Below are 27,152 nucleotides of genomic sequence, written 5' to 3'. Positions count from 1 at the left end.
ACAACTTAAAAATTTTATTCAGTTTTTATTTTCCCTTCCCCAACAATTCAGTCCTAAAACCACTGGGGGGGGGGGTGCAGTGAAGAAAGTAGGTATGTGCATCTGTGATAGGGTAGAGCCACGGGGTCCAAGAAGAATGTTAGAGTCCAAGTGAGATAAGGAAGGCATTCACATGGCTGGGGTTGGGGGTGGGGATTATGATCTGGACTGCTTGGTGTGCAGTGTCAGAGACCAAGCAGGGTGTGTAGTAAGCCAGTGTAGAGAGTCATGGCACATGTGAGGTGAGGGCAGCTACGGGAGGGGAGTCAGCAGTCTCCTAGGGTGAGGAAGATGTCCATGTAGAGGGGTGAGGGCAGTCTAGGATGGGGAGTCAGTATGAGCAGGAGAGGAGAGTGCCCATATGGGAGAGGGAATAGCTTTGGAGATGGAAGGTAGTTACATACAGGGGGGGTTGACTAAATGAATAAATAAAGATAAGTAGATCCTAGGTTTCTCATTGTGAATGAAGAGTTATACATATGGAAATGGAAACACTGGAATGAACCATGTGTTCAAAAAACCATGTTTTTTGTTGGAATTAGATAAATAGATGTGAACTTAAGATTTTCAAAGCATATGGGTAGGTATGGAAATAAATATGTATGTATATGCCTGTCATAACCCTTGTTTTTGTATAAATAAATGTAGGCATAGGTATACAGATACAGGGGTGTAAGTTGAAGCTAGTTGATTTTTACTCTTCAAAGTCTAGTAAAATGTAAAAAGTAATTCCTTCTAAAGAATATAATAGTGATTTGGTGTAGAGCTAATAAACTTTTTTTTTTCTTTTAATTTTTTTTTTCAACGTTTATTTATTTTTGGGACAGAGAGAGACAGAGCATGAATGGGGGAGGGGCAGAGAGAGAGGGAAACACAGAATCGGAAGCAGGCTCCAGGCTCTGAGCCATCAGCCCAGAGCCTGACGCGGGGCTCGAACTCGCGGAGCGCGAGATCGTGACCTGGCTGAAGTCGGACGCTTAACCGACTGCGCCACCCAGGCGCCCCATAAACTTTTTAATTGAAATGTCTCTGCTTTGAAAATGAAATAAAACATTTTTTCAGTTACAGATTCACTTTTTTCTGTTATTTTCTTTTAGTGTCTACAAATTCTTTGATTTACTAAAAGAAGTTGATACGAGTACCAAAGTTGATAATGCTATGTCAAGACTGTTGAAGAAGTATAAGGTATTGTGTGCACTCTACAGCAAATTGGAAAGGTAAAGTAGAAATATTATTAGGATTACCTCCATTTTTCATGTTACTGTTCATGATTAGGTTCCGTCTGGGAACTCTGTTTAGTAATATTGTTGGATATTACCCCTTAGATTTGTCCCCTTTGCTATTAGGTTTTTTTTTTTTTTTTTTTTTGGTTCTTATAGCTTTCTTTTTTATCCAGTTATACACAATTCTGAATGTTTCCTCCAAAATTGTTATATGGTCCTTTCATATTTCTCATTTGCTTTAACGAACTTTAAGCTTAGTTCCCACTTTAGCCTTCTCTGCCAGAAGAAGACTTCTAGTTCTCAATGGAAGAGTGACCTTAAAATTTAAACTTCCTAATGGTGTTATTTTGTTTAGAAAGAGAAAGCATGCAGTAGGTGTACCTGACGTATACTACCAAGCTATGATTTGTATTCTCAGTGGTGGTTTAGAAGACTTTTCATTACTGTTCAATGGGGAGAAAGATAAAATTAAGATAAATGTGGGTTGAGTTTTTAATACACTCTTCATCTAGGTCCCCACTGCCACTGGATACGATGCCAAATCTGGCATGTGCCTGTTGCTGTGTCCACTTGGGGGCTCATTTCACTTGGGTAAAAAATATGAAAGTTAATATTTTAGGTAAACAAAAAGTTGTAAAGGAAGTTGTATTCTACTTTGGGCTCCAACACGTACTGTGTGATCTTGGACAAGCTAGTTACCTAACTTTAGTGCTTAGTTTTCTAGTGTGTAAGCTGAATTGATAATGGTGCCTATCCTCTTAGGTTTTTTAATGTACTAAATGAGGTAATGCAGACAGTGATGACTCCAATGCCTGTAATAAACATAGTAAACTTTCCACTGTTTTTTGGTTTTTTTTTTTCCTTAAGTAAGCTCTATGCCCAATATGCGGCTTGAACTCATGACCCCAAGAGCAAGAGCCACATGCTCTATTGATGGAGTCAGCCAGATGCCCCTTCACAAATGTTTAAAAAATTTTTAATTGTTTGTTTCTTTTTGAGAGAGAGAGCAAGAGAGAGCAAGCGAGCGCAAGTGGGGAAGGGGCAGAGAGAGAGAGAGGGAGACACAGAATCTGAAGCGGGCTCCATACTCCGAGCTGTCAGCACAGAGCCGATGGAGGGCTCCAACTCACAGACCAAGAGATCGTTACCTGAGCTGAAGTCAGATGCTCAACCGACTGAGCCACCCAAGCACCCTTCCACATATGTTTTTAAAACAAAAAAATATTTCTCGCCCAATTTGGGAAAATTTATATACTATATCCCCTTTAAAGAGTCACACTGTACATTGGCAACTCAGGATTCTTAAAAGTCCTATATAATAAAATATGTGGAATCTGTTGAGTTCATCATTTCCTAAATTTATTAGACTACTAATATTTGTTTATATGCATTTAACATCAATTAAAACCTCCTGGAAATAGTGTTTTGTAGAATATACTTTAAGAATCTTTAGGCTAGCTATCAGCTTACTTTATTGCAAATAAATTAAGAAACTACAACAAGCATTAACTAAGTGTCTGTTAGTACTCAGTTATATGTTAGGTGCTGGGGATATAAAATCTATCACACTATGATCATCAAGAAGCTTATAGTAAATAAATTATATTCTTTAATAAAAATAAGTGCAGTAATGCATGTGATGCTCTCTTTTAGAAGATTATATATGAGAAGTAGAAATTATATAGTGGGCAAAATGTCGTGTATGTTCAAGGGTGAGAAGGGTAATTGCAGGGTACTTTTGATCAAGTAAAAACTATAAAATGCAGTATCTGAAAAGGCTTAAGGATAAATTCACCAAGCAAAATGTGTAGGAACTGTGACTGAACTTCCCAGGCAGAGTGATTAGCATGTGTACAAAGGCAAAGCAGTAGCATTATGTACTTTGTTTTGCTGATGGCTGAAAGGTAGGAAGGGTTCAGACTGATAGTGAGCTTGGACTTTGCCTTGCAGGGGATGGAGTCATTGAATGATTTTGATCTGGAATGACAGTCAGATCTGGCCTTAACAGATCACTTGGGCCTTTTTTGTTAACTAGTTATATAAGTGGATTGTCAGGTTTTTTTCCTATCTTATTTGTACTTTTTTCTGAAGAGCAATTAGGAAAATTAACTGTGGTATCAAAGCCTGTTCATTTCAGAGCAGACTGTATGTGTGCATATATATATATATATGGCAATATATATGACGAAAAAGATCTAAGTATGAATATTAATTTAGTCACTTACTGAGTGTGTGAGTTAGGAAAAGTTCCTTAACTTCTCTCAACATCAATTTCGGTCTAAAATATAGCCAGTAATATTTTCCTTACAGGGTAATTGTGAGAATTAAATAAGACAGTGTTACCGGTTAGCTCACTTGCCAGCACATATTAAGTGCATAATAAATGGTAACTTTTAAAGTTAATATTAGCTTTGTTAATGCTATTATAGAGAAATATAATAATGTAAGCCATGAATTTTAAATACTCTACTAGCTATGTGACAAAAATAAAAAGAAACAAGTGAAATTAATTTTAACATTTCATTTAACTTACATATTTCAAAATATCTCATTTCAACATGTATAATTCACACAAAAATTTTTGCCTAAATGTTCGTAGCAACATTATTCATAATAACCAAAGGTAGATTATTTTATTGTTCAGCTATTAAAGGGAATAAAGTGCTTTTAGTTACTACAACATGGATGAACCTTGAAAACATTAAGCTAAATGAAAGAAGCCAGACACAAAAGAGCATATATTCCATTATATGAAGTGTCCAAATGGGCATATCCATAGAAACAGAATGTAAATTAGTGATTGCCAAGGAGTATTGCTAATAGATAGGGGGTTTGTTTGGGGGGTTGGGGGGATGATAGAAATATTCTGGAATTAGATAGTAGTGATGGTTGTAAAATGAAGTGAATACACTAAAATTACTGAATTTATATACTTTAGAATTATAAACTTTATGCTATATGAGTTATATTTTAATAAAACATAAAACCAATATAAAAGTTATTAATGAAATATTTCACATTCTTTTTCTCATACTAAGTTTTTTTTAATACTTTGGTGTATAATTCACATTTACAGCACAACTTCATTTGTACTAGCCACATTGCAGGTGTTCGGTAGCTTGCTGTAAGTGCTTGTGGCTACCATATTAGCACACACATATATTGAATGCAATTATCTTTTACTGTATGAGAGCATTTTAGCTTGAGTTACATTAAGTTACAGTTTAAAAGAATGCTTTGGACATTAAACATCTTTTCTATAATTACAAAAAGTCCTTTTTGTAATTATAAACTACTTTTTATTATAAGGTAGTAATTTTGTCTATATACATTTTTTTATTTACATATTTTTGGTGACTGGCTTCTTTCACTTAGCATGTTTTCATGGATTATCCATGTTGTAGCATGTTTCACTACTTTGTTACTATTTATTATGGAGCAATATTCCACTGTATGGTTTTATCACATTTTATTTATCAGTTTACAGACATTTATGTTGTATGTCTTTTAAAGTAGTTGAGAGTATGGAGAAAAGCAAGTGTGTATTTATAGAGTTTGTTACATTAATTGTCTTATTAAGCCATTTCTTGTTCTCCTCATTTGTTCCTATGGATTCAGTTTACCATCTAGTGTCATTTGTTTACTCCAAAACAGCTTTGATCCCACCCACCTCTTTTGTGCAAATAGATTACATTTCTATATGTTATAGCCCCCAAAATACAGTTATGTACATACCGTGTTATACAGTTGCTTTCACATCAGTTGTGAGAAGAAATATGCAGTTGTTACCATCTTTTATAGCACAATAATTTCACCTTTTCCAGTGCTCTTTGTTTTTTCATGTGGATATGAATTAGTGTTACTTATTTTCAGCCTGAAGAACTTCTTTTAGTATTTCTTGTGAGAAATATTTAGTATTTAGTATTTCTAATGAGTCTACTATCAACAAATTCTCTTTTATTATTTGGTAATGTCTCTTTTATTATTTTCACTCTTGACAGTTTTGCTGGATATGATTCTTGGTTAACATTTTTTTTCTTTCAGCACTTTGAATATGTAATTTTACTGCCTTCTGATCTTCATTGTTTCATGAGAAGTCAGCTGTTAATGTTATTGGGTTCCTTTCTACATGCTCTATCATCTTTTTCCTGTTTTTCTCTTTGTCTTTTAACACTTTACTGTCATATATCTGGGTATGGATTCCTTTACATTCATCCTTCTTGGAGTTTATGTGTTTTGGGTATGTAAATTAATGTTTTTTCATCAGATTCAGGAAGTTTTCAGCTATTTCTTTAAATTTTTTTTTTTCTGCTCCTATCTCTCCACCCACTTCTGGTACTCCCATTACACATGTATTGGTGTGTTTTTTGGTGTCCCACATTTCTGTGAACCTCTTCATTTTTCTTCTTTTTCCCCCCCTCTTTGTTCTTCACACACCATAATCTCTTTTGGTCTGTCTTCAAGTTTAGTGTTTCTTTCTTATGCCAGGTCAGATCTGTTGAGCCTATCTAGTGAATTTTTCATTTTGGTTGTTGTACTCTTCAACTCAAATTTCCATTTGGTTCTTTTAAAATAATATCTCTTTATTGATATTCTCTATTGGATGAGACAATATCAGAATACCTTTCTTTGTTCCTTAAGCATGATTTCTTTTAGTTATCTGGATATATTTATTTACTTATTTTTTGGGGGGGGATATATTTATAACAGCTCCTTTGAAGTCTTTGTTAAGTCTGACATCTGGGCTCTCTTTAATGCAATTTCTATTGCATGCTTTTTTCTCATGTAGAGTTCATACTTTACTATTTCTTTGCATATTTTCATTTATTCTTGAAAACTGAACATTTTGATAACACCCTAGTAAGTCTAGGTACTGATTCTCCTATGTTGTGGTGCTTTCTGTTGTCGTTCTGCATTTGCTTGGTGGCCTAGCTGTGTTATTTCAGTGAAGTATGTTAGTCCCACAGTGTGCAGCCTTTGATAATGCTCTTCCGTGTAGCCATTGGACATGTGCACAGTCACTCTGAGGTGACTCATTTTCAAGAGGTTCTCTTTGACAGTCTTTTTCCCCTGATCTCTTGTTAAGTTAACCACTTTGTTGATATACCTTCCATTAATTGGTGAATGATTATTTTGCTGTTTTTGACAATGTCTGGGCCTCAAATTGTTTCACAATCTGATCTCATTAAATTGGCTCCCTTTGCAGAAATAGTCTTTGAGGTCAGCCTTGAGGCTTGTTCTTTTTGAGCTCTTCTAAGCTCCTTCTTCCCCTGGTTCTCTCCTAAGTGGTCTAGGGTTCAGCTTGTTGCTTTCATACAATTGCTAGCCTCCTCTTACATGCTCACCACCAAAATTTCCATTGTTTTCAATGGCACCTAGCCTTGAAAGTTCCCACACTGTGTTCCAAATGAAGTTAATTCCTTTGGAGAGAGCTTCAGACCTCTTTTTTCTGAAGACTTGCCTCTTTCCTGAGCATCACTTTGCCACTGCTATGAGGTCAGAATGGGAAATGTGCACCTCTTCTCTTAGAATGTCATTTCCACTTTGAGAGTAGGGCACTGAGAAAACATGGTAGCCCCTAATCTTCTCAGATTGCTTTTCATATCTGGAACCTCTGTACTGTGAACTAAGTGGGGTAAAAGAAGTCAAGGCCCCACTATTCTTGATCAGCTGTGCCTGGAATAGAACTTTCACCCTTTGAGTGGGAGCTAAGTGGAGGAAGGGAGCTCTAGACCTCCCAGTTACTCTTGCCTGGGATAGACTTTCTGCATACAAAGCTGGGGGTGATTAGAAATTCTGGCCACCTTCCTTTCCCAGAGTGATAGTTCTGGGCTGGGAACTGCAGAGAGAGGGAGTCCTGTGTCTTGGCTGCACCTGCCCAGGGTAGAGCTTTATGATGCTGAGCTAAAGAGGAGAAGGAAGTGAGTTTTGCTATGAATTCCAGTCTATTTTTGTTCTTACCAAGAGTTAGTAGATTTTCATGAACAAATGTTTCCTTTTTTGATGTATTCCCTCAGGAGAATTTCCAGAGACTTTAAATGATTTTTAAAATAATTTCAACCAATTATAGTTACTACACTGGGAAACAGGTCTGTGGAAATTTTTACTCCACCATTGTCCTAAAAAAACATGGTTTACAGTACTGTTGAGTTATTTTAGTGAGACTAATAGTTAAATAAACTTTTACGACCTGATCTGAGATTCTAACTAGATCAAGATTTAATTGCAAAATACATTCTGAGTTACAAATGCCCATGAGGAATCCAGTCCTTTTGTAGTTAAATATTAACAGTGATGTGTGGAAATGTCATGTATTGGAAAAACCTACTTTAACATTTTTAATAATGCTGTAATTTTTTGTCTTTAAAACGTATACTTCTGGATAAAAAGAAAAATAATAAGAAGTATACTTCTGGAAATAAGATGAATAAAGCATGATAAAATTGATTTCTAAGTTATGAAAAAAATTTAAAAGTAACTTTTAAAAAAGCCATAATGGTAATATAATTATTTTTTCCTTTTAGGACATGTGAACATATATATTTGACACAACCTGGCAGTTTGTAAGTATTTCCTGGCATGTTATTTTTATCTTGTTTTATTTTTATTAATTTTTTAAAAGATTTTATTTATTTTGAGAGAGCGAGGACAGCATGAGTAGGGGAGGAGCATAGAGAGAGGGAAGGAGAAAAATCCCAAGCAGGCTCTACGCTGTCAACACAGAGCCCAATGTAGGGGTCGAACTCACAAACCATGACATCATGACGTGAGCTGAAAGCAAGAGTTGGACACCATTGAGCCACCCAGCTGCCCCTGTCTTTTTTTTTTCTTTTTTTTTTTTAAAGATTTTTCTGGAATAATCCCAAACATGTTAATGTCAGGGTTAGTTTGATAGATTATAGCATGCTACCTCATAAATTAAGGTCATAGATTTATACTCCGTGCAGATTACTTACCTTCTCACAAAGACAGTGGTACGAAATACATGTCCTTTACTGCAAGGTGAACTAATAGGGTGGAAATTCATTCAGTGCAACATATCACCTGCTCAGGGGAAAATGCATATTCACTGGCTAAATCTTTTTTGAGGGTCCGTTATAAGCACTTTATTAACTTTAGTAAGACTAAAAGCATAGTGTTTTTGTAAAAGTAAATGTGAAGTGTATATTAAAATTTCCGAATTATCTTTTTAAATGTATATGGTACATGCTCCAACAGTATACCCATGTAAGAGCTCTAGAGATTTTCTTTGGAAATGGTATGAGTAGTATATGAGATATTCTGCCCCACTGAACTAGTGGTATTGAAGATGATTGATATAAAGGGAAATTATATGTTTATTAATTAATCTATTCCAGTTGTTAATACCAACAAGTTATCAAAGCATAGTGTTAAATTAGTAGAGTCACCCAAACCTCTCTCTCTCTGCTTAAATGTTGATTTTAATTAGAAAGCAAAGGGCAGGAAAGTATTAAGTAATTGGAAACCAAGTACATCATAGTATACCACTTTTTATGCATATTTTTCGATTAGAATTGAAATATTAAATATTTCCTTTACAAAATGTATTTTGTACATTTTGTACATGGGCTAAATATAAATATTGGTAAAACCACTCACTGAATTGAAGCAAATTGAATTAATGTGTAAATTGTACATTTAAAATGGATTGTATTCTCTTACTCAATCAACTTAGGCCTGTAACTTAAAAAGAAGGAAGAGGTGCCTGGGTGTCTCAATTGCTCCACACTGTTGGTGAAGCCTGCTTAGTATTCTCCCTCCCTCTCTGCCTCTCTCTACCTACACCTTGTGTGTGCATGTACTCTCTCTCTCTCTCTCAAAATAAATAAGTAAAAGGAAAAAAATAGTTGAAGACTGTCAGTGTAAAATTTTTTTCTGCTTTCTGTTTGTTTACCAGGCTATCTACTGAAATAAACTCTCTGTTGGTGCTAAAAGCTTCTTGGATCACATTTTTACTAGCTAAAGGTAAAGTCATTGTTTTTGTTACATGTGAATGTTTCAAATGCAATAATTGATAATTCTTTTGGACTACGCTCAATTTTTTATTCAGTTTAATGTTACTCCCGCCCCCCCCACTCCCCAATTCTCTGTGTGGCTTGTGAACTCTTAGCAAGTTCTTGTAATTATGGCACTGGAAGCAGCTTGGAAATGTCTTACTTCATTTTGGTTTCTAATATCCTTTTATCCTTCTTCCCTTTTTTTTAAGAATAATGTTACTGTTTTTATAAAAATGATACAGTCACAATACATAATTCAAATAATACAGAAAATGCAAAGAAAAGTGTAGAAAAATTACCCAAAACCTACCTAGAAATAATTATCATTAAAATTAGACTGTCATTCCAGTTATAATTTCTCTAACATTATAAAACATTATTAAAAAATTAAGGTTGGGGCGCCTGGGTGGCGCAGTCGGTTAAGCGTCCGACTTCAGCCAGGTCACCATCTCGCGGTCCGTGAGTTCGAGCCCCGCGTCAGGCTCTGGGCTGATGGCTCGGAGCCTGGAGCCTGTTTCCGATTCTGTGTCTCCCTCGCTCTCTGCCCCTCCCCCGTTCATGCTCTGTCTCTCTCTGTCCCAAAAATAAAAAAAAAAAAAAAAAAACCGTTGAAGAAAAAAAAAAAAATTAAGGTTATAATCTTTTTAATTTTACCTTGTGTTTCAATTTAAAGATATTAATCTGCTTGAAAGAAAAGAGCACTAATATTACCACTCTTCCTGTTACCTCCCCATTCCCTACTTTAAGATTTTTGCATTTTCGTATTAACATTATCAAAGATTATAACACATACATTCTCTTCTATAATTAAAATTACTTGTTTATTCTCACTTCTCTGTTTTGGTGGATTCTAAGTTTATTGTCACTTCTCTGTTACAGCTTCTCCATTTCTGAGTTCTTTATTTTGATTCATCTTTAGCTGGCTGGATTTTACCAAGAAGGAGTTTTTCAAAAAAGGCTTTTTGGCACCATATTCTCTGTGTTGTTTATGAGTCATGTCCATAGGCTTTATACTTGAAGGACCACTTGGCTGTATATCCTATTTTTGTGTCATACTTGTTTTCCTCAGGACACTGTTTTATGGCATTAAACATTGCTATTAAAAAATTGGAGACTAGCTTAATTTCTGCCCCTTATTTACTTTTTTTTTTTTCTTGAGAGATAGTGCGAGTGGGGGAGAGGCAGAGAGAAAGGGAGACACAGAATCCGAAGCAGGCTCCAGGCTCTGAGCTGTTGGCACAGGGCCTGATGCGAGACTTGAATTCACGGACTGTGAGATCATGACCTGAGCTGAAGTCAGATGCTTAACTGACTGAGCCACCCAGGCACCCCCCACTTATTTACTGTCTAAATACTTGATTTTTTTTTTAAGTTTGAGGTTCATTATCTTAACTAGAATATCTCTTTTGTTTTTTATTATTCTGTATTAGTTTTTCTTGTAACACTATATCTCTTTTTAAACTGAAGTCTGCACTTTATTTCAAAGAAATCTTAACATACTACATTTTTTCAAATTTATTTATTTTGAGAGAGAGAGAGAAAGCACGAGTGGGGGAGGGGCAGAGAGAGAATCCCAAGCAGGGTCGGCACTGCCAGCACGGAGTCCAACATGGGGCTTGAACCCATGAACCAGGAGATCACCAACTGAGCCACCCAGGAACCCTTCATGCACTACATTTTTAAATATTATTCTATTCAGTTAGGTGCTATTCTATTCTGTTTCAGGAACTTAGCTGTCTTATGTTGGATTGTTTTTGTCCTCCATATTTAGTATCTTTTCTCATATTATTCTGATCTTTGGTCTTTTTCTTATGTATTAACTGTTTTTTGTCTCGAGCCTTTCTTCTGTTTTGAGCTAAACTGTGTTTGTAATGGTGTTATTTGGTCCTCAGTTTTTCCTTAGCTTTTCTAGCTCCTTATTTTTATGTAACTTGTGCTTTTTATTTCTTAGTGCAAGGAGTCATAGGGCGTTTTCTTCTCGTATATTATCTTCCAGATTGGGTTCTCTGATTTTTTTTCCCCTTCTTACATTGTGATTCTTTTATTTCTTTTCTTGTTTTATTTTCTGTACTGTGTTTGCATAATTGCTGTGTTTCTCATGCTCTCCCCCACCTCATGTTACTAGGACTTTTTGTAGGCAACCCTGACCTGATGTTCTAGTTTCTCTGTTGTGGTTGTTGTTTGATGTTCTGTTTTCTCTGATGTAGTGTGAATAAATCTCTTTTCACTCACTTTGCATTTTATCTTTGGCTCATTGTATTCCCCAAAGAGCTACAATATGAGTACAGCCTTTTTATTATATTTATTTTTAGTCGGGGTGAGGGAGAAAGTGGAGAATTTATCTAGAATGGTGTGAGTCTTTGTTGTTCTGAGATTCTTGTTAGAATGAACTCTACAATAGAACATTTATAATGATAATTACATCCTGTTTCCATAACAGGATTGTGTTGGGAGTCAGATTGGCCCCCAGTTCAGCACAATATACTGGAGTCTCTGTGTTTATCAGAAAGTTAGCTACCATTTACTTCCTCTCTTTTACCCTTCTCTCATCAGCAGTTTCTGTGCCCTCCACGTAAGAGGAGGAAAAGATGAGGATACCCTGAGTCAGTATCTCTTAAATTTGGTGTTGGTACTGACACTTAGCCAGTACATGTTTTCCTTTTATTTTATTGGGTATTGGAGGAGGATTTGATCTGACTTCACTTGACCATTTTATGTATTTACTTATTTAATGTTTACTTATTTTTGAGAGGGAGAGAGAGCGAGCATGAGTGGGGGAGGGGCAGAGAGAGAGAGACACAGAATCCAAAGGAGGCTCCAGCTCTGAGCTGTCAGCTCAGAGCCTGACATGGGACTTGAATTCATGAACTGTGAGATCATGACCTGAGCCAAAGTTGGATGCTTAACCAACTGAGCCACCCAGATGCTCCAGAAACAAAATGAATTTAGACATAGGGAATGAATTATAATAATAATAGCTAAATGTCAAATTCTCATGGTAGATTTATGCTTCATTTATAATTTCATAACCTTTTATATATTTCATTTATATTTTATATATTTCAAATCTTGAGTTTTTGTGAAACAAAAAATTTTAAGCTTTAATATGCCTTTAGTGACTCTTAAATAAATGAGTATATGCATATGCCCATACCTACAATTTTCCCTGATTTAAAGACCTCAATCTCCGTTTCTAGTCTGTTACTTTACAATGTGAACCTACTTTATTTTCAGGGGAAGTGTTACAAATGGAAGATGATCTCGTCATCTCATTTCAGTTAATGCTCTGTGTCCTTGATTATTTTATTAAACTCTCACCTCCTGCGTTGCTTAAAGAACCATATAGTAAGTATTTTAAATAATTTATGCACCTTTTACATCATTACTCAACAGTTGTTTATTTAATATCGACTAGGTCCAAAACATAGTTCTAGAGCTGAAGGGATGATAAAAAAGAAATCAGACCTGGACTCTGCCCTCAAGTAGTATAAGGTATAGAAGTAGAGATAAGACAAGTAAGTAAGTAATCAGTATATTATCACTTTCTAAGTGATCTGGGTCAAAATATAGTAAATGCTATGAGAGTTCAAGTGACTAGAAAGCAGGGGAAGACCAAGGAAGACCATATAAAAGAGGTGGATATGAACTGAGTGTTGAAGAGTAGATAGCATTTGAGGGTTAGGCAAAGTTGGGGTAGAACATTCCTAGTAAAGAGAAAATAAGAGGTAAGGCACAGATATGGGTGAAACTTCATGAGAAAGAGTAGCCCATTCTGCAGGAGGAGATTACCTAAATTGTATTATTGGATGCTAATTATTATGTGACTAACTTTTTTTGCATATAATTGTCATCTACTTCAGTGGGTGATGAGGTGAGAAGTGTTTTTAAATGAAAGTAACTGTTGCTAAAAAAAATAATAAAAAGAAAATAACTGTTGTTGAAATAGAGAGTATTAAGCAAAGATGAGTATATTCCTCTTAGAATGGAATTGCTTCTTTTGGTGGCATCAAGAGTAGAATTTCAAAATCACTTATTATACCACAGAAAAATGTAAACTTAACTAGGCCGAACTGCTTCCTTGCTCCTAAAATGATGAAAGTATTAATAATACTAAAAGTAATAGAGGACAGATCAAAACATGGAAGTCAAAAGTGGTGTTGAAAGTGGCTGAAAAACTGAAGCCTAATTAATCTTCCTGAACGATACTTTCATGGAAAAATGTGTTGAACGTGGTTTAACAGAAAAAGATCAGTAGCAGAAACCAAAATGGGAGAAAAAAATACAAAACAATATATTTTAAAAATTTCTGATTCTGTAATGATTATATGTCTTTTCTTCACTTTTTTCAATTTTTACAAGTTTAGGAAGTTCATGTAGGATGTTACTTTAGGTTGACAGGCTTTGTTCTTTTGGATTATTCAAACACATGTTTTAATTTTCTAAGTGCTATGTTAAGGAGAAACCAGGATGAGGTGTTAAATTGAGTATGGTAAACTTTTAATTACCTTTTTATTATGAAAATTCCAGATGAATATACAAAAGTAGACAGTAGTATAATAAGCCTCATGTACTTAATCACGTGCCTTCAACATATAACTTATGGTCAACCAGGAGCTCCATCTGCTGCCTAGTTGCATCAGCTATATTATTTTGAAGCACATCTTTGTATACCATTTCATTCTTACAAATTTTAGTATGTATCTCTATAAGGTAGTCTTTTTAAAAAGCATAGTGACTATTAGCACACCTGAAAATCAATAGTGATTTCTAACCTGATACAACCAAGTATCTAGTATGTGTTCAGATTTTCACTTGCCTTTTAAAAGTGATTTTAAACTTCTTTTTTTTTTTACAGGTTGACTAAATCAGAATCTCAATAAGATCTGTACCTTATGACTGGTTGATAGGCTTTTGAGACAAAAAAACTTCCTTTTCTGTCTCTTTTTTTTTTCTCATAACTGATTTATTAAGTAATTAGGTGGTTTATTCTGTGCAGCTTCACATGGTTTAATTTTTTCTGACTGCATTTTGTTGTATAGTTTAACATGTTCCTATATTCTCTCAATTTCCTGTAAGTTGATGGTTAGGCCTGGAGGCAGTTAATACATTTTATATTTAGTCATTTGTAATCTTTTTAATAGTTGAATCCATTTTCAGTTTAAATGGGGAATACTGAAAACAATACAGAAGATTTTTTAAAAATCACCCTTTGTCATATTATAATACATATATATTAATATAATACATATATATTAATATTTACATATTAATATATATATTTTTAAAAGCATAATTTATTGTGGGTTTTGCTCAAACTTTAAAATTTTATTTATTTTTATACTATGTCTAGCAATTAAATCCATAAATACTTACTCTTTTTAAGACTCTCCAAGATAGGAAACATTTTTTTCCCTTACAGACTGAGTAGGATACATTTTAGAGTAAGTTTATAAGTTGGCTATTTCCCTTGCCTTCTCCATATTTGCCTATAGGGCTTTACATCTTGTTTATAATTGTTTCTTTTTGGGCTGGTTGGGGGCAGAAGAGAATAGGGATGGCAAAAGCTATTATCAGTAAATAAAACAAATATTCAATAGATAGATGAGACTATTAGCCTTTTAATGAAGCCTAATAAATAAAAATAGCAGAATGTTACCAAGATTATTTCTGATCCCCCGAGTTAGAATACTTCATTATTTTATACAGTGGAATGTGCAATTGTTCTTACCTAATTTACCATTTTTACAGAAACAGCTGTAATACCTTTAAATGGTTCACCTCGAACACCAAGGCGAGGTCAGAACAGGAGTGCACGGATAGCAAAACAACTAGAAAATGATACAAGAATTATTGAAGTTCTCTGTAAAGAACATGAATGTAATATAGATGAGGTAATTTAACTTCATGATTTCTTTAAAATGAAGTAGATTTAGATATGTTCTTCCTAACAGTATATACTTCTTTCGTGACAAGTTGCTTTTGTGATTAGTGCTAATTCTTTTGCAGCAAAATATTTAGAAAAAAATTACTTTTCATATTAAGTTACTTTAATTTTAAAGAGAGTGCCTCCCTTATTCAGGAATCACTGAAAGGTGCATCATTAAGGCAGCAGTTTTCAAATGAATTTGTTCTTTGATTCTTCTGTGGGTACTGATAATTCCTAAGTTTTAAAATACCCTGCAAGAAAATCCTGGTGTTAAGTAATATCAACATTAAATTGCTGTTCAGCCTATACACTCTTTCCAAATATTACACCAGATACTAATGGATGGTAGAGAATATACTTGAACATCCTGGAATTGCTTATGTTGTTCACAGAATCTGGGGTGTTGGAAGGAATGTTAGAAACAATGTACTCAACCTCCTTTTAGTAATGAGTGAATGAGCTTCTAGAGATTGATAGCTAATTACTAACAGAGTCTAGACTTTGGTAAATCTACCAGTTTCTCCTTTTAGTGTACAATGCTGTTTCTCTCATAGATTGTTATATTGTCCACAGTTCACTACTGCCAGATAGCTGTATGAAATGTTGCATCTTTGAAGTTTCTCTGTCAACTGGGAAGGAATGGAGTATGATCTCAAAATTTAGTTTAAGAAGTATTGGAATGATTTACCAAGATACCTAAATTCTAGTACTGTGGCTTTTGTCAGTTTTAGCAAAGATGCAGATGTATACCTGTGGATACAGATGTATCAACTTTATACGTGTGTGTGTGTGTGTGTGTGTGTGTGTGTGTGTGTGTGTGTGTGTTTTTCTAGAATCACAAATAATCTTTGTTAATAAGCTGACAAATGTAGTTGAAATATTTTTTAACCCAGTCTATTGCTAAGTCCCTTAAGATAATGAACAGACATAAATACAGTTTGCTAATTCCTGGTTGTTAATTCTATGGATTTCAGAACTACTTACAAAATTTTATTTCTAAAATCAGGAATAAATGATTAAAATTTTTTCATTTTAAATAACTTCTGTAACTTAGAATATGGGAATGATTTTTAAAGTGTAGCTGATTAAAAACTATGGTAGTCATTGACAGTCAATTGACAGTGGGTATTTACATATAATGTTTTTGGTTATATATTGATTAGTTACATTTATGGCTATATAATTATTGGTTAGTTAATACTAATTGGTTAGTTAAAACTACCTACCTTATAAATACTCCAGTTAAGTGGGAGTTAATTAAAAAACAAAAAGTACTACAAAAGCCAATTCTTATAACTTATATGTGAAGTAGAAGATATGAACTGATATTATTTCTACCTTAATATATGTAGACTTCAGATTTTGAGAAGTTAAATGAAAATAAGTAAGTTTAAAATTTTGTAGCACACTGCAAGTGCACAACAGCCTGGAATATGACTCCAGGTTTCCTATTACAGTCTTTATTATCTATGTTAAATAAATGTAGGATGCTTTTGTATGAAAATGCATCATTCTTCAAAATATTTTTATGTGATTTTGAATTGAATTATGGGGTATCCTTTATGTGTGTGAAATTATTTTCTTGTAAAAAGGTTATTTTCCTAAATTTCTGCAAAAATACTTGACTGTTCCCTAAGCTAGCTATCATGATAAATATGAAGTGGCCTAAAAATATGCTTCAGGGAGAAATCAGAGATAGTAGGGAGAAGTAAAGAGTCTTGGCTTTGATGATACATTGGGTTTTAATTCCAGCTCTGCCACTTCCTAGCTGTGTAACTTTGGTCAAGTTGCCTAATTTTTTTGAGCCATCTTTTCATCATTTGTTAAATGCAGAATACTGAGATTGGTTTCAATGGGTTTTCTTCTTATAAATCGCATTTCATTAACAGTCCTCTACTCCACTTCCATTCTAGGACTTGAAATCTGCCTCACGTAAATTAAAAAGTAAATAATTGAATTAATTATAAATAAGTATAACATTAGGTTGAATGTAAGTCATTGATTAAAATGTCATTTAGCACTTTCATTCTAGTGTTAAAAGTGACAGACATTAAGGTTTTTCTTTTAATGGTTGTGTTGTAACTTTATCTTTTTCAGGTGAAAAATGTTTATTTCAAAAATTTCATACCTTTTATGAATTCTCTTGGAATTGTAGCTTCTAATGGACTTCCAGAGGTAGGAAGGAAAAATTAACTAATAAAAAGTTAATGTGTTTTGGGACTTTTGGGAGGAAGGAATAGCTGTCTAATTTCTTAAAGTTGCTTTGCTGTATATTAAATATTTTTTGCCCAAGGAAAGAAATCTAAGTAGAATTGTGCTAAGCCAACTTTATATAAGTAACAGAAAAACCTTTTGAGTATATATTCAGATGTATAAATAAGCAGCATTTATAATTGTCACTAGAAATTGATTTATACTGAAATTTTAAAAAATCAAAGTGTGGGCTTTTGGATTTCTGAAGGCCATTATATTTAAGTACAGTATAATTAAATATGCACAATCAAATTTTGATTCTGATTTGCTCTACATCCTTGAGCATAGGATCCATGGATTGATGCTATCAACATTATTGGCATTACTATATTATGGAGCATCTCTTTGGAATACTTTAAACTACTTAATTGAAAAGAAATTTGGTTGAAATGGCTGTGATTATATTGCAGAAATGTTTTACCTTAGTGGTGTGCCATCCATCTTTGTTTCTTTTCATATTTTGCCTCAAATATCTTGCTCTCCAATGAGAACAGAACAACCTAGAACTTTACGTTGTAAGATGTGGAGAAAAGAATGCTTAGATAAATGATGAAGAACAAGTACTCAGTGCTAAAGCAATGTTTTAGAAGCACCTGGTATTAGTTATCAAGACCAAAAGACATGGAATCAGATAGCTAGTCTGCTGATTCTACTCCCCAAATTGGTAGCTAGTTCTTGAATTAATAAACTTACTCATCCAACAATGATTTATTGAGTGCTTAATGTGTGCCAGGCATTGTGCTAGATATTATTCATTAGAGATTTAACTCACAGTCAACAAGGTCATAGTATGAAAAAGACAAAGAAATAGAACATTAGAGGAGTCTGCAAGAGTCTGATACAAGTCTGCACATGGTGCTGTGATATCCACCTAATCCAAAGTGGGGCAGATGGGTTTTGTGGAAAATTGTTTGGAGATGTGATTTCTGAAGTGAATAAGCTTTATGAGGAAAAAAAGATATTTTCAGTGTTAGAAATTATAGATTCAAAGGGACAATGATTTATGATAGTTTGGTCTGTTCAGTGAACTCCAGCTAACTTGTTAAGATTGGGATGCAGTGCAAAAGACACTAGAGAAGCAAGAAATGGGGTCAAATGTTGTATTACTGAGCTTTCTTATCAACTGATGTGCCAAAAAATAACCTGTTCACAGCTCTAAAGAATTTTGGACACTCATAGTAATTTTTCTTCCTTCATTAGAAAGGATTACAGTTTTAGTAGAAATCCTAAAATAAACTTTACGCCAGCATTTTTTAAAAATGTTTGTTTATTTATTTATTTTGAGAGAGAGAGACAACGAGTGTGTGATTGGGGGAGGGGCAGAGAAAGAAGGAGCCAGAATCCCAAGCAGGCTCCACACTGCCAGTGCAGAGCCTGACATGGGGCTCGAACCCACAAACCATGAAATCATGACTCTAGTGGAAATCAAGAGTCGGATGCTTAACTGACTGAGCTACCCACACCCCCGCCCCAGCATCTTTCTTAAATGGTTTTTTAATGTATGTTTATTTTTGAGACCGAGAATGAGTGGGGGAGGGGCAGAGACAGGGAGACACAGAATCCAAAGCTGGCTCCAGGCTTTGAGATGTCAGCACAGAGCCCCACGCGGGACTTGAACTCGTAAACCACAAGATCATGACCTGAGCCGAAGTCAGATGTTCAACCCACTGATCCACCCAGGCGCCCCCCAGCATCTTTCAAATAGCAGTAATAGCTGCCAGTCAATAAATGATTGAAAATTAGCGCCTCACTAAGATAGGGCACAGTGATTGAACTTAATTAACATGAATAACTGTTCTACCTAAAAAACTTACATAGAAAAAAATTTACACTAGCTGGATTTCTTCCTACCACTCCTTTTAAAATGCAATTTTAGTTCTCTCAGGTTAGAAATATTTTGACTTTAAAAGTCATAGCAGAAGTCATGCCAAGTAGTTATTTACTGGGCATTGGTTTTTAATTATGTTTAGAAAATAATGAATGAGAACTTACAAAAGAATTACAGATTCTAACAAATGAAAAGGTATCTGAGATTAGGAATACATTGTGATATGTTAATTGGGCGGGGAGTTGGAATGCCACCAAAGAATTTAGAAAAAATAGGCAGAATGTATAATCAGGAGTTTGTTATAATGTTTGAAAAATATTCTTTTTTTAATGTTTATTTATTTAGAGAGAGAGACAGAGAATGAATATGAGCAGGGGAGGGGCAGAGAGACAAGGAGACACAGAATTGGAAGCAGGCTGCAGACTCAGCTGTCAGCACAGAGCCTGTTGCAGGACTTGAACTCGCCAAACGTGAGATCATGACCTGAGCCAAAGTCGGATGCTTAACCAACTGAGCCACCCAGGCGCCCTGAAAAATATTCTTATATTCATAATCATAGTGGAAGATTATAAGTGAGGGATGTATGGGCTATTTGGAGCACCTTGGCAATTAAGTTGATTAAAATAATACTTATTTTTGTCTTACAGATCTGTCTCAGTACTATTTTGTGTTATTGGTGATCATTGTCTACAAAAAACTCTAATGAATGGGGTGCATGCATAAAATCCGTTTAAGATTAGAGTTAAAAAGATAGCAATTTTTTAATGTCACTTTTAGATATGCTCTATTATTACTGCATGTGAACTGTCTATATTATAAAATTGTCCGCTGTACAAAGATTCTTTAATTAAATCTGTACTTCTGTGGACTAAGAGATGAAATGATATGAAAAGGATAATCACCAGTATTTTTTTTCTTTTGAGGTGGAAAGTCTCTCTAAACAATATGAAGAAATTTACCTTAAAAACAAAGATCTTGATGCAAGATTATTTCTGGATCATGATAAAACTCTTCAGGCTGATCCTATAGACAGGTATTGTACATGGTCTGTTTGTTGAAATGCTTTTGCTATAACATTATAGGTTGATATTGATACACATAGGTTAAATAGGTTTTTGTTCAACTTTGTGATCTTTAAATATCATTTATAATAAGTTACTTCAAATGCCTTTCTATAAAGCTGATAAGCATATATTAACAAATAGAGATTTAATGTGAATTATTCTCTATAACAACTATTTTTTATTGAATATAATTTTTATTTTATTTTATTTCATTTCATTTCATTTTTTCAACGTTTATTTATTTTTGGGACAGAGAGAGACAGAGCATGAACGGGGGAGGGGCAGAGAGAGAGGGAGACACAGAATCGGAAACAGGCTCCAGGTTCTGAGCCATCAGCCCAGAGCCTGACGCGGGGCTCGAACTCACGGACCCGTGAGATCGTGACCTGGCTGAAGTCGGACGCTTAACCGACTGCGCCACGCAGGCGCCCCTTGAATATAATTTTTAAAATGTGCATGAAAAGAAAATTGTTGAAGTAATTAGTTTACTTAAGTAGTGGTCTCTCTTTCCCACCCTTTCATCTACTATTATTGCTTGGTTCTTTTTTTTAAATGTTAATACAAAAGTATATTCTCTTGAATTGTCATGTATAATCCTAAAATAGGAATGATTGAGAGTAATTACAAAAAATTTATTATGTTTATGTCATTAGCATGAAGTTTTTGAATATGTAACTGAAAATCTATATAATTTATAGGTTAAATACAGAATGTTTCAAGTTTAAGTCAAAGTAAGGTCTTTGGAAGGCGTAATGGTTAAGAAACTTAAGCTTTTATTTTTTAATACTGAACAGCTTGGTTAGTAATGCCATCTAGCATTTAGAGATAGCATCTAACTTTCACTTTTAAAAAATTGTTAATGAATTGGTGCACCTGTTTTTCATAAACCTAGTGGAAGAAAAACCCAACTTAAAAACAATGGTGAAAAAAATAAAATTTGATTTACTTGAACAGCTTTTGAATCATCTGTTTCCTATCACTTGTTATTGACTTACCATTTTGTATGATGGTAATATACTGCTCTTTTGATTCATAAAGCACAAACTATATATTAATGACTTTGTTTATCATTACTTAGTTTTGAAATGCAGAGAACACCACGAAAAAGTAACTCTGATGAAGAGGTGAATACGATGCTTCCGCAGACTCCAGTTAGGTATGAATTTTCTTTTGATTTTCACTGTTATTATTCTGTGCCTTATAGTCCTTTGGGTTTGTTCATTCTATTGTATATTTGTATATACACACAACAAACATATTGAGTGGTCTTTGCATGCCAGGTATTTCACTAGTTGCTGAGGATATGATTATTAGACATAGTTCTGTCTGTCCTTAAAGAATATAAGCTAGAGTGGGAATGTGTTCCATCTCAGTAAATAAAGAAGAAAAAGATGTATTATCCTTTGCTCTGCATAAACTTGGATTAGAAGCATTTTTCTGTCCTTTTCCTCACTTTCTACATCTAATCTCTTACCAAGTCTTGTTGAATCTACCTTTTAAATACCTCGAGTCCATCTCCTGTTCTCCATTTGCAGTCTCACCACCCTTGTCCAAGATCTCTTTCTCTTTGTTTTGGATTTTTTTGCAGTAGCCTCCTAATTGATCTTGCTGTGTCTACTCTCCTCACTTTTCCTCTCTCCCCACCACCAAATATATTCTCCAGAGAGCCCCAGAATAGTAATCTAGAAATGTGAGTCAGATCATGTTCACCATATTAAACCTTTGATTGCTTCCTGTTGCAGTTGAAATGCACATTCCTTGACAGTGCCTATAAGACCCAGCTTCTGTTGCCTCTCTCACCTCATCTTGTTTGCCTGCTCATGATGAACTAGCCAGTTTCCTGAATGCTTAAAGCTCTTCCTTTATACTTGAAGACCTTCACACTTGCTTTTCCCTCTTCTTGAAACTTGTCCTTCTTTTTTTGCTTCTGAATTACATGGTAGTAGTTTGCAAGGGGATGGACTAAGGTGGACATAGTGAGAAATTGACCTCTCAATGTGTCACAGTGGTTCTTAACCAAGGGTGCAAATTAGAATAACCTGAGGAGGTATTTTTCTAAACTACACGTGCATAGACCTGATTACCATACACATAGTCAAAATCCCTGAACTGCTCTATTGCAGTAATTCAGTTGAGAAATGCTGAATATCCAAGCCAAGAGTAGGCAGTCGAAATAAAGGAACAAGAACAGGTTTGATAAATACTTGATGAATATTTGATGAATAATATTCAGAATATTATTCATGAGGCATTTATGGGATATGAAGAAGTAGTAAGCAGAAGGATATAAGCTCTTACAGATTTGAGAATCATCAGGGAAAGTTAAAACCATAAAGAAAGATGAGGTTGCCTGAAGTAAAGGTATGTAATAGCAAGAATGGCTAAGGGCTGAACCCTAAAGAATGCTAGCATTTAAGGACTAGATAGAAGTTAAAGAGAATGAGAAGGGGCCTCAGAGGATGAAGCCAAAAAAGCCAAGGGAGGGAATTTTAGGAAAGAGCAGGTGTTTGAGTGTCACATGTTTGAAGGAAATCAGGTATCAGAACAAGTGAGAAGCATCTTTTAGTTTTAGCAATTAGTTATTTGTGGCTTTAGTCAATGTGGCTGAAGTAGATTAGAGGATGTACAAGTTATAAAAGCAATAATGTTTGAAAGGTGAGAATGTACAAATATCAGTTGAGACAGGTATAATGGTTCGGTGTAGAGGCAACTGGGTGGCTCAGTTGGTTAAGTGTCCGACTTCGGGTGAGGTCATGATCTCACAGTTCAGGAGTCTGAACCCCATGTAGGGCTTTGTGCTGACAGAATGGAGCCTGCTTTAGATTCTCTGCCTCCTACTCTCGCTGCCCCTCCCCCACTCGTGCATGCTCATTCTCTCTCCCTCTCAAAAATAAACAAACATTAAAAAATAAAAATAAAGCAAAATAAAATAAAAATGTTAAGTATTTATGAAAAAAATAGTTTGGTATAATAACAAAGATGATTCAAAGAAAAACCAGGGATGTTTGACATGTTTTTTCCTAAAAGGAAACTTTCACCAAAAGAGTTTAGAAGATATAAAGACAAGTTCTTTTTCCAAACTGAGTGATTCTTACTGAGGTTACAAAAAAGAGGAAGAAAATTCTCACTGAACATGTTCACTGAACAATATTTAAGGAACCTTTCAGCCATGAACATTCTATAGTTCTTTGCACTATTAAACAGTAACTATAGTAGCAATGTGCTACCATTCCAAAATTGGAACATTAGTATTTACTGTACAACACACACACATAATTATAGCATTAAAGAAATCTTAAGGGACTGACCCAATTTTATGCTTTAACAGTGATGACTTCTAAAATGTTTGTTTCATCTTGAAAATCTTTGTAAAGTCATGTGTTTCTTCATTTGAGTTAGGGTATATGCTACTGTATTTGAAAAACTTTAATTGTAATGTTTTCTTAAATTACCATTTTGATAGCAGTTTATATGTGCTTTTCCTAAAATATCATTAATTTTGCCAATTGTGTACTGAAATGTAGTTTTATTCGTAAATAAACATACCAGTGTTTTTAATTATGATCTTAGTGATTATGAACATGTTCTTTCCTAAAGGTTTAAGTAAATGTAAGTCCTTGTAAATAACAGTACACTAAGGGCTTTGTAAAGTCTTATTTCAGAGAACTTCTTAAATATAAACAAGAAATAGTGAGTTTGAAGATTTAACTTGTGAAATAGATAGATACATTTTATTTATTTGCTTTCCTTCATTGCTTAATATTGCTTCCTATTTTTTTTCTCTAGGACCGTTATGAATACTATTCAACAGTTAATGATGATCTTAAATTCAGCAAGTGATCAACCATCAGAAAATCTGATTTCCTATTTTAATGTAAGCAATAAATGAAACTTTGTTATTTTGATAAAGAAATTTAAAATTAGAAAAATTATTAAAAATACTGAATATTTTTTTAAACATCTCCCAACCAACATGCCCTTGTCTGTTATCTTATTTCTTGCTTTTTTGAAACCTCCAAATTAGATGTTGGTAGTACTGTTTCACTTAGTGCTATTTTTGGATTTTTTCACGTTTAATCTTTGCCTTGCTTGTTGACAAATTCTTGCAACTTAGACTTCATTTCTGATTTCATTTTCTTCTTCAGATACATATTTTTTTGTTTTATTTTGTTTAAATCCATGTTAGTTAACATATAATAATTTCAGTAGTAAAATTTAGTGATTCGTCACTTACGTATATAACATCCAGTACTCATCCCAATAAATGCCTTCTTAATAACCATCACCCATTTAGCCCATCCCCCCCTTCCCTCCAGCAACCCTCAGTTTGTTCTGTATTTAAGAGTCTCTTATGACTTGTCTCCCTCTCTGTTTTTATTTTTTCTCCCCTTCCCCTATGTTCATCTGTTGTGTTTCTTAAATTCCACATATGAGTGAAATCATGTGATATTTATCTTTCTCTGGCTTACTTCTTTCACTTACCATAATACATTCTAGTTCTGTTGCAACTGGAAAGTGTCATTCTTCTTGATTGCCAAGTAGTGTTCCATTGTATGTATGATTTTATTTACATCTTCTTTATTCATCAGTCAATGGACATCTGGGCTCTCCCCATACTTTGGCTATTTGATAGTGCTGCTATAAACATTGGGGTGCACGTGCCCCTTTGAATCAGCATTTTTGTATCCTTTGGATAAATAGCTAGTAGTACAATTGCTGGGTTGTAGAGTAACTCTATTTTGAATTTTTTGAGGAACCTCCATACTGTTCTCTACAGTGGCTATGCCAGTTTGCATTCCCACCAACAGTGCAGAAGTGTTCCCCTTTCTCTACATCCTCACCAACATCTGTCATTGCCTGAGTTGTTAGCCATTCTGACAGGTGTGAGGTGGTATCACTCATTATGGTTTTGATTTGTATTTCCCTGATGCTGAGTCATGTCGAGCATCTTTTCATGTGTCTGTTAGCCATCTGGATGTCATCTTTGGAGAAGTGTCTATTCATGTCTTCTGCCTCTTGGTTAACTGGATTATTTGTTTTGTGGGTGTTGAGTTTGATTTTTTTAATAGATTTTGGATACTAACCCTTTATCTGATATGTCATTTGCAAGTATCTTCTTTCATTCTATCAGTTGCCTTTTAGTTTTGTTGATTGTTTCCTTCACTGTGCAGAAGTTTTTTATCTTGATAAGATCCCCATAGCTCATTTTTGCTTTTGTTTCCCTTGTCTTTGGAGTCAAGTAAGAAGTTGCTATGGCCAAGGTCAAAAGGTTGTTGTCTGTTTTCTCCTGTAGGATTTTGATGGTTTTCTGTCTTACACATAGGTTTTTCATCCATTTTGAGTTTATTTTTGTGTATAATGTGAGAAAATGGTTCAGGTTTATTTTTCTGCATGTCACTGTCCAGTTTTCCCAACACCATTTGCTGAAGAACTTTTTTCCATTGGATATTCTTTTCTGCTTTGCTGAAGATGAGTTGACCGTACATTTGTGGGTCCATTTCTGGGTTCTTTACTCTCTTCCATTGATCTATGTGTCAAATACATATTTAAATAATTTCCTCAGTGAGTGTCAGTTTGGGATGAACTTAAAAGGTTTGTGTTTTGTTTATTAAAATTTCTTTAGTCTTACTTTTTGTCAAGTAGTTTAGCTGAATCTTCAATTCTAGATATTTACTTTCTCTTAGAAGTTTGTAGATATTATTTTGCTATTTCCTGGCTCTCCTGATTGCTGTTTAAGAAATCTGTGAATCTGACTGTTGTTTCATTATAGTTAGTGTATATTTTCTTTCTGACTGCTTTTAAGATCTTTTCTTTGAATGTGGTATTAGGATTTAACATTTACCATATCTCTGTAGTCTTTTTTATCCTGTTTTCAGCCCATTTTTATTTACATTTCTTGTCTGAACTTGTGTGTATTGCAGTTTCCAATTCCTATAGACCTGAGTTTGACATCTGAAGGGCCCTTGCTGTGCAAAAACTAGAGAAAGAATGAAATAATGAAAACTGGGGTGCCTGGGTGGCTCAGTCGGTTGAGCGTCCGACTTCAGCTCAGGTCATTATCTCACGGCTCGTGAGTTCGAGCCCCGTGTCGGGCTCTGTGCTGACAGCTCAGAGCCTGGAGCCTGTTTCAGATTCTGTGTCTCCCTCTCTCTCTCTGACCCTCCCCCGTTCATGCTCTGTCTCTCTCTGTCTCAAAAGTAAATAAACGTTAAAAAAAAAAAATTAAAAAAAAAAAGAAATAATGAAAACTAATGTGTACGTTGCTTGCTTGCTTCTTCACTCCTTATTTAAATTTAAATAAAGGTTAGGATTCACAGAAATGCTCATCCATGGAAATTGGATAAGGCCAAGAGAATTATTACAATTTGCCGTATTCCAATAACTCTGTGCTCTGTATGGTTAACATTTTTTTTTAATTTTTTTTTTACATTTATTTATTTTTGAGACAGAGAGAGACAGAGCATGAACGGGAGAGGGGCAGAGAGAGAGGGAGACACAGAATTGGAAGCAGGCTCCAGGCTCTGAGCCATCAGCCCAGAGCCTGATGCGGGGCTCGAACTCATGGACCGCGAGATCGTGACCTGAGCTGAAGTCGGACGCTTAACCGACTGAGCCACCCAGGCGCCCCTGTATGGTTAACATTTAATACCGTGACCTGCCTGTGGCTTTGTCATACTCTGTTGTCATCTTCTTGCTTATATGCCCCCCATGAATTAGCAAAGTATTTTGTCATCATATTCATAATTGTGTTGGCTCAGAACTGATTTTGTTTATCCAAATTGCTTGAAGTTGCTTTTATAT

General features: G+C 34.7%; 1 protein-coding gene across 5 annotated transcripts in view; it reads left to right on the top strand.

Moving 5' to 3' along the window:
- The window catches only part of RB1 (RB transcriptional corepressor 1), a 178,997-nt gene that overhangs the window by 45,162 nt on the left and 106,683 nt on the right, over positions 1 to 27,152 (top strand). For all 5 annotated transcript variants that reach the window (XM_047079672.1, XM_047079691.1, XM_047079663.1 and 2 more), the window contains 9 exons: positions 1,137 to 1,256; positions 7,787 to 7,825; positions 9,181 to 9,248; positions 12,515 to 12,625; positions 15,029 to 15,171; positions 17,304 to 17,381; positions 20,211 to 20,320; positions 21,430 to 21,507; positions 24,138 to 24,225. In XM_047079672.1, the coding sequence (XP_046935628.1) occupies positions 1,137 to 1,256; positions 7,787 to 7,825; positions 9,181 to 9,248; positions 12,515 to 12,625; positions 15,029 to 15,171; positions 17,304 to 17,381; positions 20,211 to 20,320; positions 21,430 to 21,507; positions 24,138 to 24,225 (835 nt within the window). The remainder of the gene's footprint in view (positions 1 to 1,136; positions 1,257 to 7,786; positions 7,826 to 9,180; positions 9,249 to 12,514; positions 12,626 to 15,028; positions 15,172 to 17,303; positions 17,382 to 20,210; positions 20,321 to 21,429; positions 21,508 to 24,137; positions 24,226 to 27,152) is intronic.

The sequence above is a fragment of the Lynx rufus genome, unplaced genomic scaffold (assembly GCF_022079265.1).
Source record: "Lynx rufus isolate CCGP_SWC_20201006 ecotype Redwood Valley unplaced genomic scaffold, mLynRuf1.p SCAF_1, whole genome shotgun sequence".
Classification (NCBI taxonomy): Eukaryota; Metazoa; Chordata; class Mammalia; order Carnivora; family Felidae; genus Lynx; species Lynx rufus.
The sequence above is the reverse complement of the archived record's forward strand: the minus strand, read 5'-3'. Positions and strand labels throughout refer to the sequence as shown.